The 20040-nt window shown below is 46.1% G+C and overlaps 1 protein-coding gene across 6 annotated transcripts in view; it reads left to right on the top strand.

Annotated features, from left to right (window-relative positions):
* Positions 1–20040, top strand: part of KALRN (kalirin RhoGEF kinase) — a 612746-nt gene that overhangs the window by 266433 nt on the left and 326273 nt on the right. For all 6 annotated transcript variants that reach the window (XM_029214081.1, XM_029214075.1, XM_029214079.1 and 3 more), the window contains exons 7-9: positions 11064–11255; positions 15344–15475; positions 17261–17491. In XM_029214081.1, coding sequence (XP_029069914.1) covers positions 11064–11255; positions 15344–15475; positions 17261–17491 — 555 coding nt within the window. The remainder of the gene's footprint in view (positions 1–11063; positions 11256–15343; positions 15476–17260; positions 17492–20040) is intronic.

A 20040-nucleotide genomic window follows, 5' to 3' on the forward strand; every position in this document is an offset into this window, starting at 1 on the left:
GTCTCCTGGAGCCGAATGAAAGGCACGAAATGGTCTGTGAAACCTAGCACGTCAGATGAGATAATGTACACGAAAGGTCTTAAACTGTAAAGCATGACACAAATATGAAGTATTGATAATAATAAGTAGCAGCAACATTGCATATGCCTTTCTGGAGCGTGGCTGATAGCCGACCAGGAGTACCAGACAAGGGACAGAGACTGATCAGGGACATACAGGCAAGACGTTTACAAATCAGAAGATTCAAGAACTGAGAGGTCAGGACTAGATAGGCAGATGAGAAGGGAGCAGTGCCAAAAAAAAGAAAACAAAACAGAGGTCAGAGTTCACGACCCAACCAGAGGCCCAGAAATGAGGAAGAACTAAAGGATTTCCATCAGCAAGTCCACTTGGCTCTGCCCTCAAAGTATATCCAGAATCTGGCCACTTGTTACCACTTGCACAGCCGTTACCTGCCTGGACTATTGTAGTAGCTCCTATCTGGTCTCCCTGCTTCCACCTTTGTTCCCTTACAGTCCATTCTTAACATAACAGCCCTAGCGATCCTGCCAAAAGCATGTCACTCCTGTGCTCAGAATGCTTTGATCCTTCTCAGGATAAAAGCTGAAGTCCCTTACCATGGCTTACGAGCCTCTGTGTGGTCTGGACGCCCGTTACCCCTACAATCTCATCCTCTACCACCTACTCATCTACTCCAGTCCCCCTGGGCTTCTTGCTCTTTCTTGAACGCTTCAAGGTCATTCCTGCCTCGTGGTCTTTGCCCCTGCTGTTTCCTTACCTGGAGCCTCTTCCTGGCTGTTCATTCTCTCACTTCATTCAGGGCTAAGCTCCAGTGTCACCCTCAGTTTCAGGGGTCAGCCTGCCCTGACTTCTCTATCTTAAGTAGCATTTCCCAGCCCCACCATGCTCTATCCTTTTCCCAGCTGTATTTTGTATAGCACTGAAATAAGAAATATATAGTAGATATTACCTTATTGTCTGACTCTTCTAAAATGTAAGCTCCATGAGCATAGGAGTTTTGTCTGTTTGTTCCCTGCTTGCACAGTGCCTTGAATTACTGGATGAATGCTTGAATAAACGAATAGGATAGCAGATTTAAGACTCTGACAATAAATCACGATATTGAGTAAAGGGGCAAAGAACTGCCTTAATCCTGAGCTTTACTGTGTTTCTGTGGAGACAGGAACCTGTTCCTCAAGGTGACTGGCCTTGGATTTACAGGTAGAGATGATTCTTCCAAGGAGGGAGAGGACAAGAAAAGTCCACCTGCCAGGCTCCTGCCCATTCTGGAGCTGAGCTATTCTGGGAATTCCAAGGGCAAGTCAAGGACCCCAGTGGGGAGGCTTCAGAGAAGTAGAAATTTTTATTGAATTCTCTCTCCAGGAGCCCTATTTTTCTGGGACATGAGTTTGTGAATCTTTGGGAGCAATTTCTCTTCATCATCTCCCTTGAGGGACATCTTTGGTTGGCTCAACTGCTTTCACATTTATGGCAAAGTAAAACAGCACAGTGGGAAAGAACAAGGGCACTTGGTGCTAACCGTGGCTCTGTATTTCCTTCCTAGTTGTGAGATCATAGGCAAGTTATTTCAGTTTCTCAGAGCCTCACTACCTCGTCCATAAATGGAGGATAGCGTTGGTACCTTTGCCAGGGATGTTGTAAGGATGAAATGTGATCATGCATTTTAAGCACAGCATTTGGCATGATGTTATGCTTGGCAAATGTTCAGCTCTTATCACTGTCAGGGTCAGGAGTGGTAGAAGAAATAGTTCTCCTTGTTCGGGACATCTCCTCATAGTTCCCATCTGTAGAGCATCTCAAACTTTAATGTGCATACGTATCACTTGGGACAATCTTGTTAAAATGCAGATTCTGATCCAGAAGATGGGGAAAGGGCCTGAGATTCTGCATTTCTAACCAGTTCCCAGGTTGCACTGATGCCAGGACCAAGCTCTGAATAGCTAAGGGAAATGCAGAAGAAAGGCCTGGGAAATAAAATACTGGTGAATGTGTTTCTGTGAAGTTTTATAGCCTCTCATTCCAACCTTAAAGGCATCCTGAAATTACTACATCCTAACTCAGAAGAGCTACATTGTTTCCAACCTCTTTCCCTGCTGGCCTCCCTGAATCTAATTCCAGCTGTACCCATCCCTCCCTACCATTTCAATCCTGCAATAATGCCTCATACAAAGACACTCACCCTTTTAAAGAAGTTTCACTCAGAGCTGCGAGAGGAGAGACAGAAGGCTTTCTCTTTTACTTAAATCTGCTCCTGGGTTTCCTTGGCCCTCAGACATGTGGCCAGGCGTTTGTTTTCATGGCTGCTCAATGGTTTGTAAGGCAATTGCTGGAGGAGACACTGCTACAGCAAGCCAGGCGAGAGAGACAGAGGGATTCACAAGCCAGTGTTATCTTTGCTAAGCACCAGGGCTGTTCCAGCTTCCTTCCTCTCTCTGCCCGACAATGACAGATGGCTTCCACATGGTTTGACCTACTGTTTGGCCAGCCCTGACCAGATAGTCATCCATCAGCTGCCCTGTTTTGTTCCCTAGAGGGCACCCTGTGGTTTGAGGGAGGCAGAAGTTAGAGGTTTCGTTTAGAGCTCACCACATCTCATAGCTATTGTGGTAGAGTTTCAAGTGTGGACAGTTCTTATTCCAGATGTTCCTATCCCGGTGTCCATATGTTTCGAGGTGGGATCAGCAGGTTTACATGGTAATGTTCAACTAATTAATCATAAGCTGATGCTTTAACAGCTTCAGGACCCAAAGTGGGTTTCGTACTAGCAAAGATGTAAGCGATCATATGGTACTATTAATCTGGGAAAAGGAGGTGAGGTTCAGCTTTTTCCATTGCTTTGGCACAATCTATTTCTTACAGATTCTGAATGTTACTCATGAAGCCTCTGAAAGCTGTATGGGAAAATCTCCAAATAATTCTCCTCATGGCTCTCTTTGAGTGTTACAAAACAAAAACTTAATATTATCTGCAGGGCATGAGAAAAAGGTAGTATAAGCAGAAGGATGATACAGACTAGGAATCAGGAGACCTGAGTCTAGTCCCAATTTGCCTTTCTTTTTGTGACTTTGAATACACCACTTAATTGATCAAACAGATTTTTTAATCACCTACTAGGTGGATTCAAGCAAGAAATATCTGGGTTTTATTATTTTTTTTAACTGTAAAATGAGATTATCATATGAACTTGGCTTCTAAAAACTTTAACTGAAGTGTGTTTATATTCTCTTCCTTCTTAAAGCATAATTTGCTCACTAAAACTTGCCTATTTCACTTGTACATAAATTGTACTTTACTTGTAAAACAAATGCTTTACCAAAGTAAAAAGATACAGGGACATTTGAGTAGTTACAGCTTTCATGGATTGCAACCTGACCAAATCTATTAAAATTAAAGATACAGGGGGCTTCCCTGGTGGCGCAGTGGTTGGGAATCTGCCTGCCAATGCAGGGGACACGGGTTTGAGCCCTGGTCCGGAAGGATCCCACATGCCACGGAGCAACTAAGCCCGTGCACCACAACTGCTGAGCCTGTGCTCTAGAGCCCGCTTGCCACAACTACTGAGCCCGCACGCCTAGAGCCAGTGCTCCGCAACAAGAGAAGCCACCGCAATGAGAAGCCCATGCACCGCAACGAACAGTAGCCTCTGCAGGCCGCAACTAGAGAAAGCCGATGCGCAGCAACGAAGACCCAATGCAGCCAAAAATAAACAAATAAATAAAATAAAATAAAAATAATAATAAATTAGGACTTCCCTGGTGGCACAGTAGTTGCGAGTCCGCCTGCCGATGCAGGGGACACAGGTTCGTGCCCCGGTCCGGGAAGATCCCACATGCCGCGAAGCGGCTGGGCCCATGAGCCATGGCCGCTGAGCCTGCGCGTCCGGAGCCTGTGCTCTGCAACAGGAGAGGCCACAACAGTGAGAGGGTCGTGTACCACAAAAAAAGATAATAATAATAATAAATTTAAAAAAATTAAAGACACATTAAAATAATTTTTAAAACTAAAAAATATTTTAAATACCAAATCTATTATTGGTTTGGCCAAAAAGTTCGTTCGGTTTTAAGTAAAAGTAAAGACGTTTTTCATTTTCACCAAGAACTTTATTGAACAATGTATTCATTAACCGAACGAACTTTTTGGCCATTAAAAATAAACTGCAACCCCTAGCATTATTTGTAGAGGGGGAAAAAAAAGCCAAAAGCAAAAACTAGAAACAACCTTTGTGTGTCAGTAAAGAGAATGAGTTTGGTAAAATTAGAAGGTTGAGCATAAATTCTCCCTTAGCTCCATCACTCATAGACATTTGGTGTTTTGACTGGGGAGGGAAAGGGCTGGGGGATAAAATAATGTATATTTCCTCTGTATAGTTTTAAGAACATTTTACCCCAATTACTGTGTGTGTATATATATTTATATATATATATATAAAATCTCAAAATTATTTTTTAAAAAAGCTTCTCTAGGGCTTCCCTGGTGGCACAGTGGTTGAGAGTCCGCCTGCCGATGCAGGGGACACGGGTTCGTGCCCCGGTCCGGGAAGATCCCACATGCTGTGGAGTGGTTGGGCCCGTGAGCCATGGCCGCTGAGCCTGTGCATCCGGAGCCTGTGCTACGCAATGGGAGAGGCCACAACAGTGAGAGGCCTGCGTACCGCAAAATAAATAAATAAAATAAAAAAGCTTCTCTATACACAAGAGAATTAAGATGAGAAAAAGACCCTAAAGAAAAGTCTCCCCTCAACCCCGCTGCCACTATGCATATTTAGTACAAAATAGCGTTCAGTAACCTTTGGGTGTGCTTCCCTGGTTTGTATAATATTTTTCTCAGCTGAGGCTGTACTGTTTATGTATTTTATAGTTCACATTTTGATTTAACATTCGCTTTGCATTTGACCCAAATGATTTTGCTGAGTACCCTGGCCCTTGGCCGGTTGTTTGCCTGGCCTCCCTCCCTGGAGTTTTGGATTTGGAGAGACAAGGTCTCCAGGGCTTGTCTAGAGGACTGAGCCGCTTTCAGGAAAGTGGCCCCTCTGTGGTAGTTGACCTCACCTTCTGTGATGATCTGACAGATCGCAACTTCCATTTTCATGAGGATAATTTAAAAGCTGCAGCCCCGTTGAGCAGAATGGAATTGAGAACCCTGTGCCCAGGACTCATTCCTTGCAGAGATGAGGCAGCTCTTCAGTGACTCCCCTCTGCTGTGCTGGAGGTGAGGAGGAGAAACGTCCCCCCTGGACAACAAAGTGACGGGCCGCCACGCCTGGCCTGGGGAGGAGGTTTCGGCCACCTTTTGCAGTACGGCCAGTGATAAGGAGATGGATCTGTCCCCTTGTGTGAACATGGGACACTCCCATTTCTGGGTGCTCTGGGTGTGGCTCACACATGTCAAGGTAGTGGAGACACCTTAAGAAGGCTATCCCAAGAGACAAAGGCCTCTATTTTTCTGACTTAAGGTTGAAAGGGCATGGATCACAGAGCTAGTCACTGGCTGATTCTGAACTCTCCAACCTTTCTGGGTCAAAGACAGCTGTGCACAGTTCAGGGCCCTAGACTCTTGAATCCTAGGGGTAGGGCATCTGCCAACACAGGGGCTGTGGTTTGCAGGGCAGTGGTCTGACAGGCAGCTAGGCCAGCTTTGCCTGCTGTGGGGCTGGGCCCATGTGGCAGGCCCCTGTGCAAGGGAGTGTTCCTCAGAAAGAGTAGGGGACTTTGTGGCAAGCTTTCTGTGAAGTACAGTGGGACTCTGGACTCATTGGAATATTTGTCTCTAGTTGGAATAGTTAATAGATTTTTCTTTTGTTTTACTTTTTACTAATACTTTGATTTGGTTTGCAATTAACTTGGAGAGTTAAAACCAATGTGCTGGAATTGGATGTGGGAAAAGATACGACATTCTTTGAGTTATCAGTTATATGCCAGGCAACTGACCGGATGCTTTATGTTAGCTCATGTAACCCACAGGAGGGAGTTTATGATTCAGGGTGGGGACCTACAACCACAGGAGTGTAAAATTCACTCCTTATTTTAGGAGTGAAGTGAATGGGATTCAAATAATACATGTACTCAGAAAGGATCTGCTCTTACAATCAGCTCCTGACACAGACCCTAGGTTACCAAAATGATAGCTTGCATCAAATGATTATTTCTAGAAGAGCCAGTATCTCTTTCAGAGTATACCACATAAGAGACTACATTTAAAGAGAAAATTTAGCTGGGTTTTTAAGTGGAGAGTTATCATTGTCTTGCAAGCAACTTTGCATATTTTTGTAGCCAGTCGGGGCAGCCAGGAGCCAGGTTCAAAGTGAGAGCCTTTGGCAGGGCTGAAAACTTTCATCAAGCTTCAGCCAGGTTAAAAAAAAAAAAAGATTCTGCCAAATAGTTCTTTCAGCAGAATGACTTTGTTCCATAGATTTCAGTTAATCATAGCAGGAGACAAGACCTCAGGAGAAGGGTCTAGCCATCCATCCTGTGATCTCCACTTAATGGCTGCAGGAGTGAAATGAGAAAACAGAGAATTTTGTAGGCAACAAAAGTGGGGACAGGGTGTAAATATAGAGGGTTTTGAGTTAGGAAGATTCTGCTGGAATTTAGTTATTTTTCCTATTTGTGACCGGAATGATCGGAGGAGAGCCTTTGAGGGCAGATAGGGTGGGATGGAGGATGCAGCAGGCCAGGCTGCAGGTGCATTGCATTCTGCAGGGTAGATCGTGTTTAAACCTTGGACAGTGCAATACTTTGAATAATGATAATAATAATAGCAGCACTGATATGGTGGGAGGGGTTGAAATTCATAAAGCAGTTTTGAGGTAAGAGTTTAAGAAGATACTCACTAAGTTAGAATTATTAGTCATGTTGTTAATTTCTGACCAGGGAAGCTGGTTAGTCTAGGCAGCTCGGCTCAGGGGAAGGGGCTGCAGAGAATAGGGGGAGGGGAGAAGCTGGCCCTTGGTCACCCAGCTCGAGCTGTGGCCCTGGCACGACAGTGCAGAAAGCAGAGCTGGGCTGAGGGGCTGAGGCATGTGGACAGCCGAGGCTGGGCTACATGTCCCTCTGGGGTGGGCCGCACTGCTCTTCTTGGTCTCACTCCACGTAGGTGTCCCCTTGCCAGCCCTTTAGTGAACAGAGCAGTTTTTTGAAAGCATAAACCAGATCATGTTCTTCTTCTGTTTAAAACCATCCCATTGCACATGGACACTTGACAGCTTTGTCTCCCTTGTTGCTTCAGTATATGCCCCACCTCCTCCATAGAATGAGGTCTAGATTTTGTCAGTATTCCCCCAGGCACTGGAGATGAGACAGAAGAAGACTGTGACCGCCTAAGTTCTCTCTACGTTCAATCTGCGTGCCCTCCATGAACAGGGTACACCTGGAGTCCTGGTTATATGGCGCCGACACTGGACACTGCTTACTCAGAAATGGAATGTCTGAGATCTTTAGTTCATCTTACAGCTGAGGAAGCTGAGGCACAGAGGAGGCAAGTGACGTCTTAAGCGAGTGCCAGGGCTGGACGAGAACTCACATCTGACTCCTGACCCGGCAACGTTGATGCCCTCGACCGACGGACAGCTCTGCAGCTGGAAGGGCATTGAAGGCTGGCAGGGAAGAACGGCAGAGCCCGGCAGGTGGGAGGGCATAGAGGAGGCAGCTGGTAGAAAATGGAAAGGCCATGAAGAGTCAAAATATGCATTCCCACTGGCCATGTCCCCAGGACAAACGGGAGTCCCAGGTGCTCTTTAACAGAGGCATAAACAGTGACACAGAAAAACTACACCAAGGGATTGACCCAAGGCCAAGACGTGTCATTTGTGCCTAACGACTAAGCACCCTGTTTATTTGGACTCTTAACCTTGCTCTGTCCTTTTAAGTCATGTGAGACCTTCTCCGCCATTCTTCTCTTGTCATTTGGTTTGTGACTCCAGTTTAGAATCTCTCTGCCTATTTGTCTCAGGTTCTAAGCTGGAGGGAGATAAAGAAGGTGATGATGAACTTGGGCCGTGTGACTTGCCTGCAGTGTTTTGCTGTTCTTCAGAGGGGCTGTAGAGAAGCACAGTGAGCAAATTCATGAGTCAACATTATACTTACCCCTCTTTTGTGAGGAACACTGCCTCTACTTCTTGTGTGAAATGTAATCATTTGTTAGCTTTAGTAAGACATCTCTCTGCCCACTGATAAGGAAACAAAAAGGCATTTACTGTGCTAGCCTCTAGAATGTGAAATGTAAGCTGTGGTCTTTTTTTGTTTGTTTGTTTTTAGCTTTCATTTATGATCACAGGCTTAAGGGTTGAAGGGGGCCTTGGAGGACTGCCAACCTCACCACCCCCTTCTGTGCAGGAAGCCCCTTCTCAACATCCTTGCCAGTGGTTCATATCCCTTCCCCCTGCATCCCCACTGTGAGTTGCCTCTACCTCTGTCATAACACTTACTTCATTTTGCTTAAATTACAGTTATTTGAGGACTTTTTTTAAGTCTCAGCTGTGAGGCCCTGAGGGCAGGAATCCTGTCTCTTTCCTCTTTGTCTTTGATCTCCCACAGCCCCCAACACAGAGCCTGGCCCACTCTCCATAAATATTTGAAGGAGTGACAAGGTGTTAAGAGCCTCCAGAGGCAGCCACAGTTCAACATCTCTAATAGCTAGAAAGTTCTTCCTAAAAGTGAGCAGAAACACGCCTCCCCAACTTCCCTGTGGGGAGAGAATATAAACAGCCAGTGATGACAAAGGGCCAGGCATCCATAAGATGCACACGAGGGACCCGGGGGACAGGCCATGCCCGGTCTTATTGCTGTTCTTGCTTCCCTTCTGGCCAAAGGATACGAAGGTCTTTCCCAGGACAGGAAAACCCAACCACACTAGGTAGAGTTGGAGAAATGTGTGTGGCGTGGGGAGGGTTTCCAGGATTCAAATCCAGTTTGGAAGGGCAGCTTTACTAGATGCTGCCATTGTCCCACTCATATCCCCTCAGTCCTCCCCGAGGGTCATCTGCAGACCGTTCCCATGCACAGCGACAGCTTCCTGTGTTTCTCTGCCCGGGGTCACTCTCTGTCCTGGGGACTATGCTTGGCCTGTGTGTAGGTCAGGCTGGAAATGCCAGGGAGTAACTCCAGGAGAGACCTTCAACCATGAGTGATGGGACTTGTGCATAAATACCCCAGATCCCTCATCTCCCAGTGGGATGCTCAGAAGTGTGTTCTACACAGTCTCTCAAAGGTTTCAGGAGAGATGACCCCCAAATGCTCACAGCAGTAACCCACTAATGGACACATCCTTTCTTTATTTGCCTCCCTTCCCTCGTTGACTTGCCTACTCCCTCACTGTGCTTTCTGGAATCACACCCAAATAAACAGTCTGCCCCAAATCCTTGTTTCAAGGTCTGCTTTGGGTGGAACCCAAGCAGGAAATTTGGTGGAAATCCTAATGTTAGTCCCTTAAAAGACAGAACTATTAAAATTAGTATATGTCTTTTATCCCCCCGTTTCTTTCTTTCTATTTCTAATTCAGAGTTGGTTTTTCTGTCAGTTCTATAAATAGAGTTTAATTTTAAGAAGAATCCATGTCCTAACTCAGAAAACAGGACTGATAATGATTCCCAAGTCTTTGAAGGATAGTTATTTCAAATAATACGAGTTAGTAATATTCTAGTTCTATTAAGGAAATGTACTAGTCAGAAAGGTCTCAGGCCAGACTAAAGAAAGAGGTTACGCGTGGGGATCATTAGACATCAGGATGGATTTGTGTTCAAGTGCTTCACTTAACCTCTTAAACTTCCACAGAGACCTTTTAAATGAAGAGAGACCTTATCAACCTGGCTCAGGTTTGGGATGGAATGCTTGAGGTCAGGACAGCGAACATGAATGCGGACCATGAGGGAAGAGGGAAAGGAAAATAAAGAACCTTCATTAAACTTACCCATTATTAATGAACTACCGCTGAGCTAATAGAGCCAAGAGAAAATGCCGTTGCCGAAGAATATTTATTATCATATCAGAAGATTCATAACAAAGAACAAAGGTGTGCAAGCAACCTGCCACCCTAGTCCTCCTTCAGACAGACATTGTGTGAGTCAGAATAACTCCCTGTAGGTGCTACAATATTACTTGATTGTTTTGACACCTCAGACAATTAATAGGAGGTAGCAGTTAAAAATAATCATGCTCACTACTGTCTTTGTTTGTGCGTTTGTGGGTTTTTTTGTCTTCTTTCCTCCTGTAGAGTTTTCTGCTGGCCTCGTAAGGAATGACACACATGGTCATGAATTTTTAATTGGCAATCAAAGATGGGAATGAATGTAAACAAAACACAGGGTGAGAGGAGTCAGCAGGGCCAGGAGAGCCCCACAGATGCCTTTTTGGGGTCAGGTGGGGAGATGTTCCTAAGTCACGTAGGGATAAGAAAGGGCTCCACAGATCTTACTTTAAGCATGGATATTGTGGCTTCATACGCTCTCTTTATTTATTTATTCACCTGCTCTCTTGGTGGGGGTAGGAACAGGGGGCAGCAAAGTCTTCACTTGGTGGTAGGAAGATGTGTGGTCATCCTGTGGCATGTGTCCTTTGCCCTCTTTGATGAGCACTGCTGCCCTGTTGTAGTTGGCAGTAATGCCCTGGGTACAGCTCTCTCCTGAGTTGAGAGAGGTGCTTTTGCCTCCTCCGGCTTTTGCCCTGGTCTGAGCCGTTGCTCCCGGAGAGAAACTCTCGGAAGAACCACGCTGTCCCCATGGCGTGAGCTCATAAGGTGATTGTGAGGATTATTAAGGCAGTCCATGTAAAGTGACTGCATTCGTGGGCATTAATAGTTGGCACAAAAACTATGTTGGTCCTCAGAATGAAAGGGCTCAGTTACTGTACCTGCCATCTGCTGAAATCTCATAATATAAACAAAGACCTCCTTTGGGCTCAAAATGGATATGTTAATGTGGCCGATACTGGCCTCTCTCAAACTTTTTGTTTTGGGTAGCCTCCTTCCCCACGTATTCCCCCACCCCAGGGTGCTCTGTGGGTGCCTTTTCAGCCTGCCCCACTAAGCACCCGCTCTCCCTTGCTTCCCAGAATGCCTATGTCAACATCAACCGCATCATGTCCGTGGCTTCCCGCCTCTCAGAGGCCGGCCACTACGCCTCGCAGCAAATCAAGCAGATCTCCACGCAGCTAGACCAGGAGTGGAAGAGCTTTGCGGCCGCTCTGGATGAGCGCAGCACCATCCTCGCCATGTCCGCTGTGTTCCATCAGAAGGCTGAGCAGGTAAGGCCAAGGGAGCTGCTGTGGCCTCTGGTGGTGGGAAGCGCAGGGGCAGGGGCAGGGCAGGGCAGGCTGGGAGGACATACACTGAGGTGTAGCGAGCCCCTCCTCTCTTTTTGAAACACCAAAGACCGTGCTGAGCAGTTTTGACAACAACCCATGTTCTAGTACTGTCATGGCCCCTGTGTACCCAAAGAGACATTGGTAACTCTTGGAGGCTTTGCTTGACATTCAAACAGGAAGAAACCCAGAGCTAACTATTCTGCTTAATAGTTTATTGTTGGACGTGTGTGTGCACGCACGTGCACGTGTGTGTGTGTGTGTGTGTGTGTGTGTTGACTGCTTATTTTGCATTCCATAAGCATAGACCAAAGGGGTGAAACTAAACTGATCATTGAGTGCTGAGAACAGGGGGAAACTAATTTTACATGAAGCATTTGCTGTGGATAATAATAATGTAATAATAATACAGTGAACAGAAATAATAATTACTTGTTGCCATTTACTTACTGGCATTGGCCAGTGACATTACTAACCCATTTTACAGAGAGGAGCACGGAAGCTCAGAGAGATTAAGTAAGCTGCCTAAGATCCAGTGGCATGCAGGAGCTGACTCTAACCAGCTTAGGGAGAGCCAATGGTTAAATTTTCAGGAATTTTATGAGCTGGTTGTTAAACATAGCCATTACTTTAAACTATATAAATTTAAATTAAATATATCACATTAAAAGCAAAGGTAATAAATACTCAAAACTCATCATTTTCAATTATTTTACTAGATTTTATTATTTTCTATGTTCTTGAGATTATTTCTATGTTATATACACACTCACTCCCTCTCTCTCTCTCTCTCTCTCTCTCTCTCTCTCTCTCTCTCACACACACACACACACACACACACACACACACACACACACACACACCCCAAACTACTAAGCAGAATGTAAATAGGCTCTGGGTTCCTTCCTGTTTGCATGTTAAGCAAAGCCAGCAAGAGTTACCATTTGTCTCTTTGTCAACATTTATGTCTGTGGTAACAGTATACAGTTGTGTGCTACTGATCACCTCATCCCAACTACATATTTGGTGATGTTGCAATGGTAGCCTGAAATAGGGCAAGATAAAAGTTTTACACCATGGAAATCATCAAGTGTTAGAAACCAGGGCTTGATTTGTTGTTTTATTGATTGTCTAGAATCTTAAGAAAATGAGAGAGAAAATATTTTAAAATGCAGATTAAGCCTAAAAATGTGCCCTGTGTATAGCTGTCGCATTGTGAATAGAACACAAAATCAAGGAAATATTCTTCTGATATTCAAAAACTATTATTGCATTTAGCAAAGAAGTCACTTAAAATCACTGATGAATGAGTAATGTTCTGACATAAGTCTCCAGGTATTTTTCACTTTTGTCTTACATCTTAACAAAAGTGAAAATATCAACCAGCTTTTGTGTTGGAACTATATAAGTTTGTTGTTTACAAACAAAAGCATGTGTGAGAATCAATTCGTCACATGGAATTTATCATAAGCATTCTATGTGTTATTATTCTTTGTAAATTATGTGCTACACATCTTTTATAGCAGTAAAGTTTATAACGCTTGTGTGTGTATTACATACACACATATATGCTGGTTATTAAAAGTTTATTAATATGCCCTTGTGAAAATCACACAATTAATCGATAGGCATCTGGGATCAGGTGTGTCTAACATTAAAGCCTATGGTCTTAACCCCTAAATTTCTTTCTTTGTATGACATTTGGGTAGCTCACAGATAGCACAGAGTCAGACACAAGGCCATACCTTAAAACTCTTCCTCTGTTACCCACCTAACATGGAAGGCAGCATGGAATAATTGAAAGAGTCTAGGTGTTGGGCTTCCCTGGTGGCGCAGTGGTTGAGAGTCTGCCTGCCAATGCAGGGGACACGGGTTCGTGCCCCGGTCCAGGAAGATCCCACATGCCGCGGAGCGGCTGGGCCCGCGAGCCATGACCGCTGAGCCTGCGCGTCCGGGGCCTGTGCTCCGCAACGGGAGAGGCCACAACAGTGACAGGCCCATGTACCGCAAAAAGAAAAAAAAAAAAAAAAAAAAGAAAGAGTCTAGGTTTTGATGCCAGACACAGGTAAGTTCTAATCATTAACTCTTAGGTAGGTCACCTCAACATTCTGAGCTTGTTTCCTCATCTCTAATGTGGGGATGATCATAAATCTCACAGCACTGTTACAAGGATTAGAGATGGAATATATTAGGTGCTTAGTGTGTTTTTTAAATGGTAGACATCACCAAAGATCTGTTGGTATCTTTGTATTTCCTCCACCTGTGTCTGTTTGCATCTGAGACCTTCCCAAAGACTGAAAGTACTTGTGTTATAAGTCAAGAGCAGCCCTACACATTGAGAGGAATCTAGCCTTTTGTTGTTGTTGTTTTTTTAAGATGATGGTGGTAGTACCTGAGAATATTCACATCTGATCTCCTGTCCTCTCTTCAACCTATTATTTGCACACTTTGTTCAAGGTTTCTCCAGATTGGCAAGGGAGGTTCAGTGCCTCCCTCTGTCTCTGTCTTTCTCTCCTTGAGATGACCGTTTCGTGGGATCTACTATAGGACTCTGGTTAGAGTATTACAAAGAAATCCCAAAGACCTTGAAGAGGTGCTCCCCCCACGACTGACACACACTGTCAAGTTACTTTCAGGTTCCTTTATGAAATGGTTGTTGATGGAGCGAGCAGCTTCTGAGATATTAGCAAGCACATGCAACCTGATCCTGGGTGTCACCCAGCACTCTGCCAGAATTGTTAGGAGACGGCTTACTGCGATTAAAAACATACAGAATGAAAAATCAGCTGCCACAGCCAAGTGGCTAAGGACTGAAAGCTTACGTGATACCAAGAGGGGGACTCAGGCAGTTGTAGAAACGCAGTACCCGGATTGAGAGTAACTGGAGGACTCAGCTTCTATTTGCTGTTTCCTGACTTGGATTAGTTTAGACGAGAAGCAATTTTATTTGTATCTATTTTTTAATGCAATTTCTCGGGTATTGCCAGTCCTTCAGGGAAACTCATAAACCATGCTTCTTTTTAGCTGGAAAGCACACACACACACACACACACACACGCATGCAAACAGTGGATTCAAGGCTAATTTTTCAATGCATTTATGTAGGCAGCTCTTTATTGTCCTCAGATGGGCTGTTCTAGGCAATGAGATAAAAAGGTATTTAGGCAATTAATTTAAATGGAGCTGTGCACCCAGGCAAGAAGAATCACAGACAAAACCACTCCAGACTGTTGGGTGAAGAATTATTTGCATTTTAGAGGTGTATTTTCCACCCAATAAATCTGAGTGATTTCAGTTAGCTCACCCTTTGTGCATGGAGACCCATAGTCTCCCACAGTTGTTAATTTTAATTTTTAAATAATTTGATGTCTGTCAAGATCTGTATCTATATATCACAGCCCAGGAGCCACTCTAGACACAGTACAGTCTGTCCCGCTGAGCTGCCCTCCCCTCTCCCACCCCTTGGGGTTCTGACCCAATAGCAGGGATCTTTTTGAGTGTTAATCTCCATCCTCTGTGGGAATGGTCTCTGCAGGTTCCCTGGGGTGCCTGATGGGCCTGAATGAGGCATTCTTTGCTACTCTTCACAGCTCAATGTCTACACTATAAAGCACATGTGTGGAAACATCCCATTTCATTATATGTTGCCTCTCACTTGTACCTGTGAGTGTGCACAGGACAAGAAGCTCTCACATACACATGTCATGTAGTGAGCTGTTTGCACACCTGTATTTTATCATCAGTGTGTGGATATAACCTGTTGAACATGAAGACAACTCCCACCCCCAGCAGTTTCATAATAGTCATCTTTCTTTGTGGAAACCATACTTCCTAAACAGGTACTGGGTCTGACTTCTTACCTGGGGTTGGTGTTTGTAAAATTAAAGAAAAAACTCCACTGTCTGCAGTGGTCTCTGAAGGCTTCCAGAGTTCCTGATGCTTCTTCCCAAGGTATCTGACCGTCTGTACATAATCTGCCCATTGCCCGCCCCCAGTGCTCCCACACTGACCCAGCCGGCATCTCCTTCCAGTTCCTGTCGGGAGTGGACGCCTGGTGCAAGATGTGCAGCGAAGGTGGCCTGCCGTCTGAGATGCAGGACCTGGAGCTGGCGATCCACCACCACCAGTCCTTGTATGAGCAGGTGACCCAGGCCTACACAGAGGTGAGAACCCAGCGGACACCCAGGGGTTCTGGCTGTGTATAGGGGTATGGGGGTGTGGCAAGAGTACCGGCCTGTGTGCTATGAAATAACCTGAGTTGGACTAAGAAGAAGAGAGGCCATTTTTCTCCCTCTGGAGACATCTTTAAGATCCTTGATCTGTTAATGATGATGTCTTGGCAGGAACTGCCTTAGTGCACATGCGTACACACACACACACACACACACCACACACACACACACACACACGCACACACACGCACACACACCCCTACCTCACCCTATTTGTGAAGACTGGACTGTCTCTTCTGTGGAAGGACTGTAAGAAAGCAAGGCTGTGCTCCTCTGGAGTTGCTTCCTGTCTGGTGAACGGGCATGCACACACTAGCCCTGCCACCCCTTTTATGAAGCAGCTCATCAAAAAATACTAATTTTCTCACTGGAAGGTCCAGAGCACAACTCACCACAGGTTGGAGATAAGTGTTTGCAGGAGTGAGAAGCTGCTGTGGAAGTGAAGGACAAACTAAAAGGCTCTTCTGCTGAAAACTCAAAGGCTGGGAGCCTGGTACACGTTAGAAGGGGAAAAAAACTGCCTTCTTAACTCGGACCAAGCACACCTCCTTTCAAACCTTGCTGGAAGGAAAAGGCCGTTTCAACTCCAAACCAACTTTGACTTCCTTGTTAACCAGATTAACTTGGGGTCTTAAAATTCCTATCAGTACCCTAGTCAGCATGGTTTTAAATTAGAAAGGCGCATGCTCGCTGGGTAATCTGCCAAGCACTGGAGAGCCACGGGTGTCAATCAGATGATGCCAGTTTCCAGAAATATTGCCAGGAATCCAGTGAGGAATGGCAGGGATGTCACCCCCCGCTGGTTTCAGCGCTGAGGGCGAGTGTTGGGGAACACAGGAGCATGGACGTTGTGTCCACAATCTAAGGGTCCCTCCCTTATTCTGCGTGTTCTGGAAAGACAGGGATGTTACCACTTTCAGGAGAAGAAAAAAGGAGGTTGTATAGAAGGAGAGCAAAAGAAGGGTAAGTATAAAAGAAAGAAAATGACAAGGAAGTAAAGGAGAGAAAAATGCTGCTGCTGCTGCTAAAGGCAGACTTGGTAGCCAGCACCTGCTGGGCCCTCTTCTAAGTGCCCTGCATGTGTTAACTCATTTAGTCTTTACCGCAATTCTATGGGGTATGTACCATTTCTATTCCTGCTTCACAAACAAGGAAACTGAGGCCCAAAGGGGTTAAGTGTCAATAACTTGCCTCTGGTCACACACCTAGAAGTTTAGAGCTAGGTAGAGTAAGGTGAGGACGGAAGAGGGAAGAGGGAGAGAGGTTTATGGTGTCAACTTATATTCAGCTTTTTTTCTGAAACGAAGATCTTCTGCCTGACCTAGTCAATGAGTCAGTCAGAATATTTATCAAGTAAATACTTACCAAGTACCAAGTGTCAGGCACTCTTCCAGGCTTGGGACGAGATAAACAAGGCAGAGTCCCTGCCCTCAGGAAGCTGAAATTCAAGGGGGAGGGAGACAGTGATTCGGGGTCTCGCAGACAACTGGCTGCAGCCCCAGCACCTCCTCTCCCTCAGGATTCCGGGGTGCTCGGCCCTCCCCGGGCTGCAGGCTGGGCACTGTGGCAGCGCTGGTGGCATACTCCTTGGTTGTCATGGGTGTTGGTAGGACTGAGATTCTCAGTCCTCATCAGGGTTGCCAGCGTGCTTGCCTTGCCTCCCTGTGCCCCTCCTGCCCCTCTACTCCCTGGACTTGACCTCTTTCCCTCTTACAGGTCAGCCAGGATGGCAAAGCGCTGCTGGATGTGTTGCAGCGTCCCCTGAGTCCCGGGAACTCCGAGTCCCTCACGGCCACAGCCAACTACTCCAAGGCAGTGCACCAGGTGCTGGACGTGGTGCATGAGGTGCTGCACCACCAGCGGCGGCTCGAGAGCATCTGGCAGCACCGCAAGGTGCGGCTCCACCAGCGGCTGCAGCTCTGCGTCTTCCAGCAGGACGTCCAGCAGGTAACAGACTGCTTCCCTGAGCCTGGCATCTGTCTCAGGCAGGCAGGCAGGTGGCACAAGTCCCTGACCTAGGTGATCAGGCCTGGGAACGCCTGATTTATGGAGGGAGGAGGGTAGTTCAGCCCCCAGCTTCACCCCTCCACACCATCCGGACTTGTTAATTGATGCTTCTCACTTAAGCAGCTTTACAGACAGGCCTTCTTACCCTCTGGTGTTGTGAAGGGAGGCTCAATCTGAAAGACAGCAATTCCTTGCAGTCATGACATTGTTTTCTTTGGGGGAAGCTTGACAGTCCCTCAGGCATGAGCTCTCTGGACAGCTCTGGGTCCTAGGGGGTTATCTGAGCGCTGTCGGAGCTGGACCCACAGTGTGCCTACTTCTCAATCAGGGATGCAGGTGGCCTGCTAGAGTTGGGGTGTGGTGGGGTACAGGGCCTTTCGGGGATTCTTTGGCAAGCTTGGATTTGGGAAACTAGATTTAAAACAAGGGCTGTTGATAATTGTATGTTCTGTGATTAGAGGTTACTCCGGGCTTAATCTGTTTTTTGCGTTATTATAAGAGTCATAGCATTTTTCTTTACCACAAATAATAAAGAAATTGTTGTTTCTAACTATGAAAGGACAGCCTTGCCACAAATGCCCTTTTGGATGAAATGACACATTCTTTTTTCCTCATACTTCTCTGTTTCTTTGGGGACCCCTGGGAGCTTTTCTTTGAGGACTGATAGCTGCAGGGGAGGGAGAGGTTGTTGGGAGCTGGAGATGGAAGTTAAGGTTTAGCATCATCTCCCTGCTGGTTCACTGTGAGAGGCAGGGATGGGAGCACTCGTGTTCTCAGACTTTTCTGTGGCCACCTCATAATTTCAAGATTATACATATAAAATAACATTTCACTCTCCTTCCACACCTCCTGCGGTATTGACCAGGTGTAATCGAAAAGTCTGTTGAAATATACATGGAAAATTGAGAGCCAACTGGACATGTCTTTGGAGTGTTGGTTCCCCTCACAGCTGTTGTTGGGGGGCCCTTGTACTGGGTATCCTGTGATGGAGACAGGTTGGAAGGAGAGCGGAGCATCCTATCAGGGTTCGTGACGCCCTCTGGGTGTGGGGTCACCACCGTGCAGTCAGCCCCAGGAGTAGATAGGCCTTCAGGAGTGTCCCCCATTCTTGGGCTGCCCTAACTCCTTTGTAGCCCCTGTCCCCCGGCTGGGGCAGTGATGAGTCATCGGAGGCGACACTTCAGCCTCAGGAGAGATGGGCACTGCTTATGTGCTGGCCCCAGCTCTGAAACCCTTGTGGGGCTTGCTGGGGATGGAGAAGCAAATGCGTCAGTTGTCTGCTCCTGCCGTCTGGAATTGTTCAGATCAACGTATCATCTCTGAGCACAGGAGAGCACAGGGTTGGTCTGTGATTGGGACAGTTAGGTGGCAGCCTCCAGAGGCACACAGAAGGTGTCAGCACTTCAGTGAACTCTGAGTGACTTTTGGAGATTTCTGGGCCATGTTTTGTGCAGCTTCCTTGGTGTGCTCTTTGTCTCCCTGCTGTTTTCATGGCTGTTGTACTAGGATGGGCGCTGGAGAGGGGCAGAGGTGCTGCAAGGAGGGTGGGCGAGAGGCTTCCCCGTCAGGAGGGCAGCATCCAGACGCGGACTCTCTGGGAACAGCTGTTATCAGACTTTTCTGTGGCCATCGTGACACCTACACTAAAGCTGGGGAAAAGTATAATGAAAACTACACCGGTGGCTGTTCTACATCACGCTCTAAAAATGAGAGCATTTCTGGAATGGAGGCCCTGTCAATTCATCTCTACAAGATGAATCACATGGTTGGCACTCACCAAAAGCAAGTAGAAGATTGTGAGGTGGATGTAAAGGGGTTTGGATTTTCCACGAGGACTGAATTCCCCAGGATGACTGATTCCATTGTTCTTTTCGGGACGTGTGAATGTGACTTCTGGGGACACGACGTCATTCACCCATTGTCCAGCTAACTCTCACTCACCAAATATCTGACACTGGGACAGATGCACGAAGAAAAATGTGAAAACCAAGGGCTACGAAACCTGGTGTGGGTTTCAAATGCTTCCTGACACCCAAGCGAGCGTTGATGCCTGACCGGTGTGAGTTGGCACTTCAGAGAGCACTGAATATAATGCACTCAGTGGTTCCAGTGATGGACTCGGACTCTGGTCTCCCGACTCCCAGGCTTACGGGTGCCTTTCCTAGTTTTCAGAATCAGACTGGACAAGCAGTTTCCCTGCTCTGTGCTCCCACGATTTTATTTAATAATACACAAACACACGCAAACAATAATGTCAACTCAAAGGTCAAAGTGCTATTGGAATTTTATAAATTTATCATTTTTTATTTTGCATGCTTCATCTCTTCTTTTCCAGTATCTCCTTGAGAGTAGAAGCCATGGCTACTGCTGTCTGGCATGAAGCTGGGGTTCTCTTTATATTTGATGACTTGAGTTGAAATTATTATTGGAGGCCCCCTGTTTCTGCTTCTGTGAATTGAACACCATCTAACCCTCCCTCCCAACCCATC

Source organism: Monodon monoceros, unplaced genomic scaffold (assembly GCF_005190385.1).
Source record: "Monodon monoceros isolate NGI ecotype Baffin Bay Population unplaced genomic scaffold, NGI_Narwhal_1 Super_Scaffold_11, whole genome shotgun sequence".
Taxonomy (NCBI): domain Eukaryota; kingdom Metazoa; phylum Chordata; class Mammalia; order Artiodactyla; family Monodontidae; genus Monodon; species Monodon monoceros.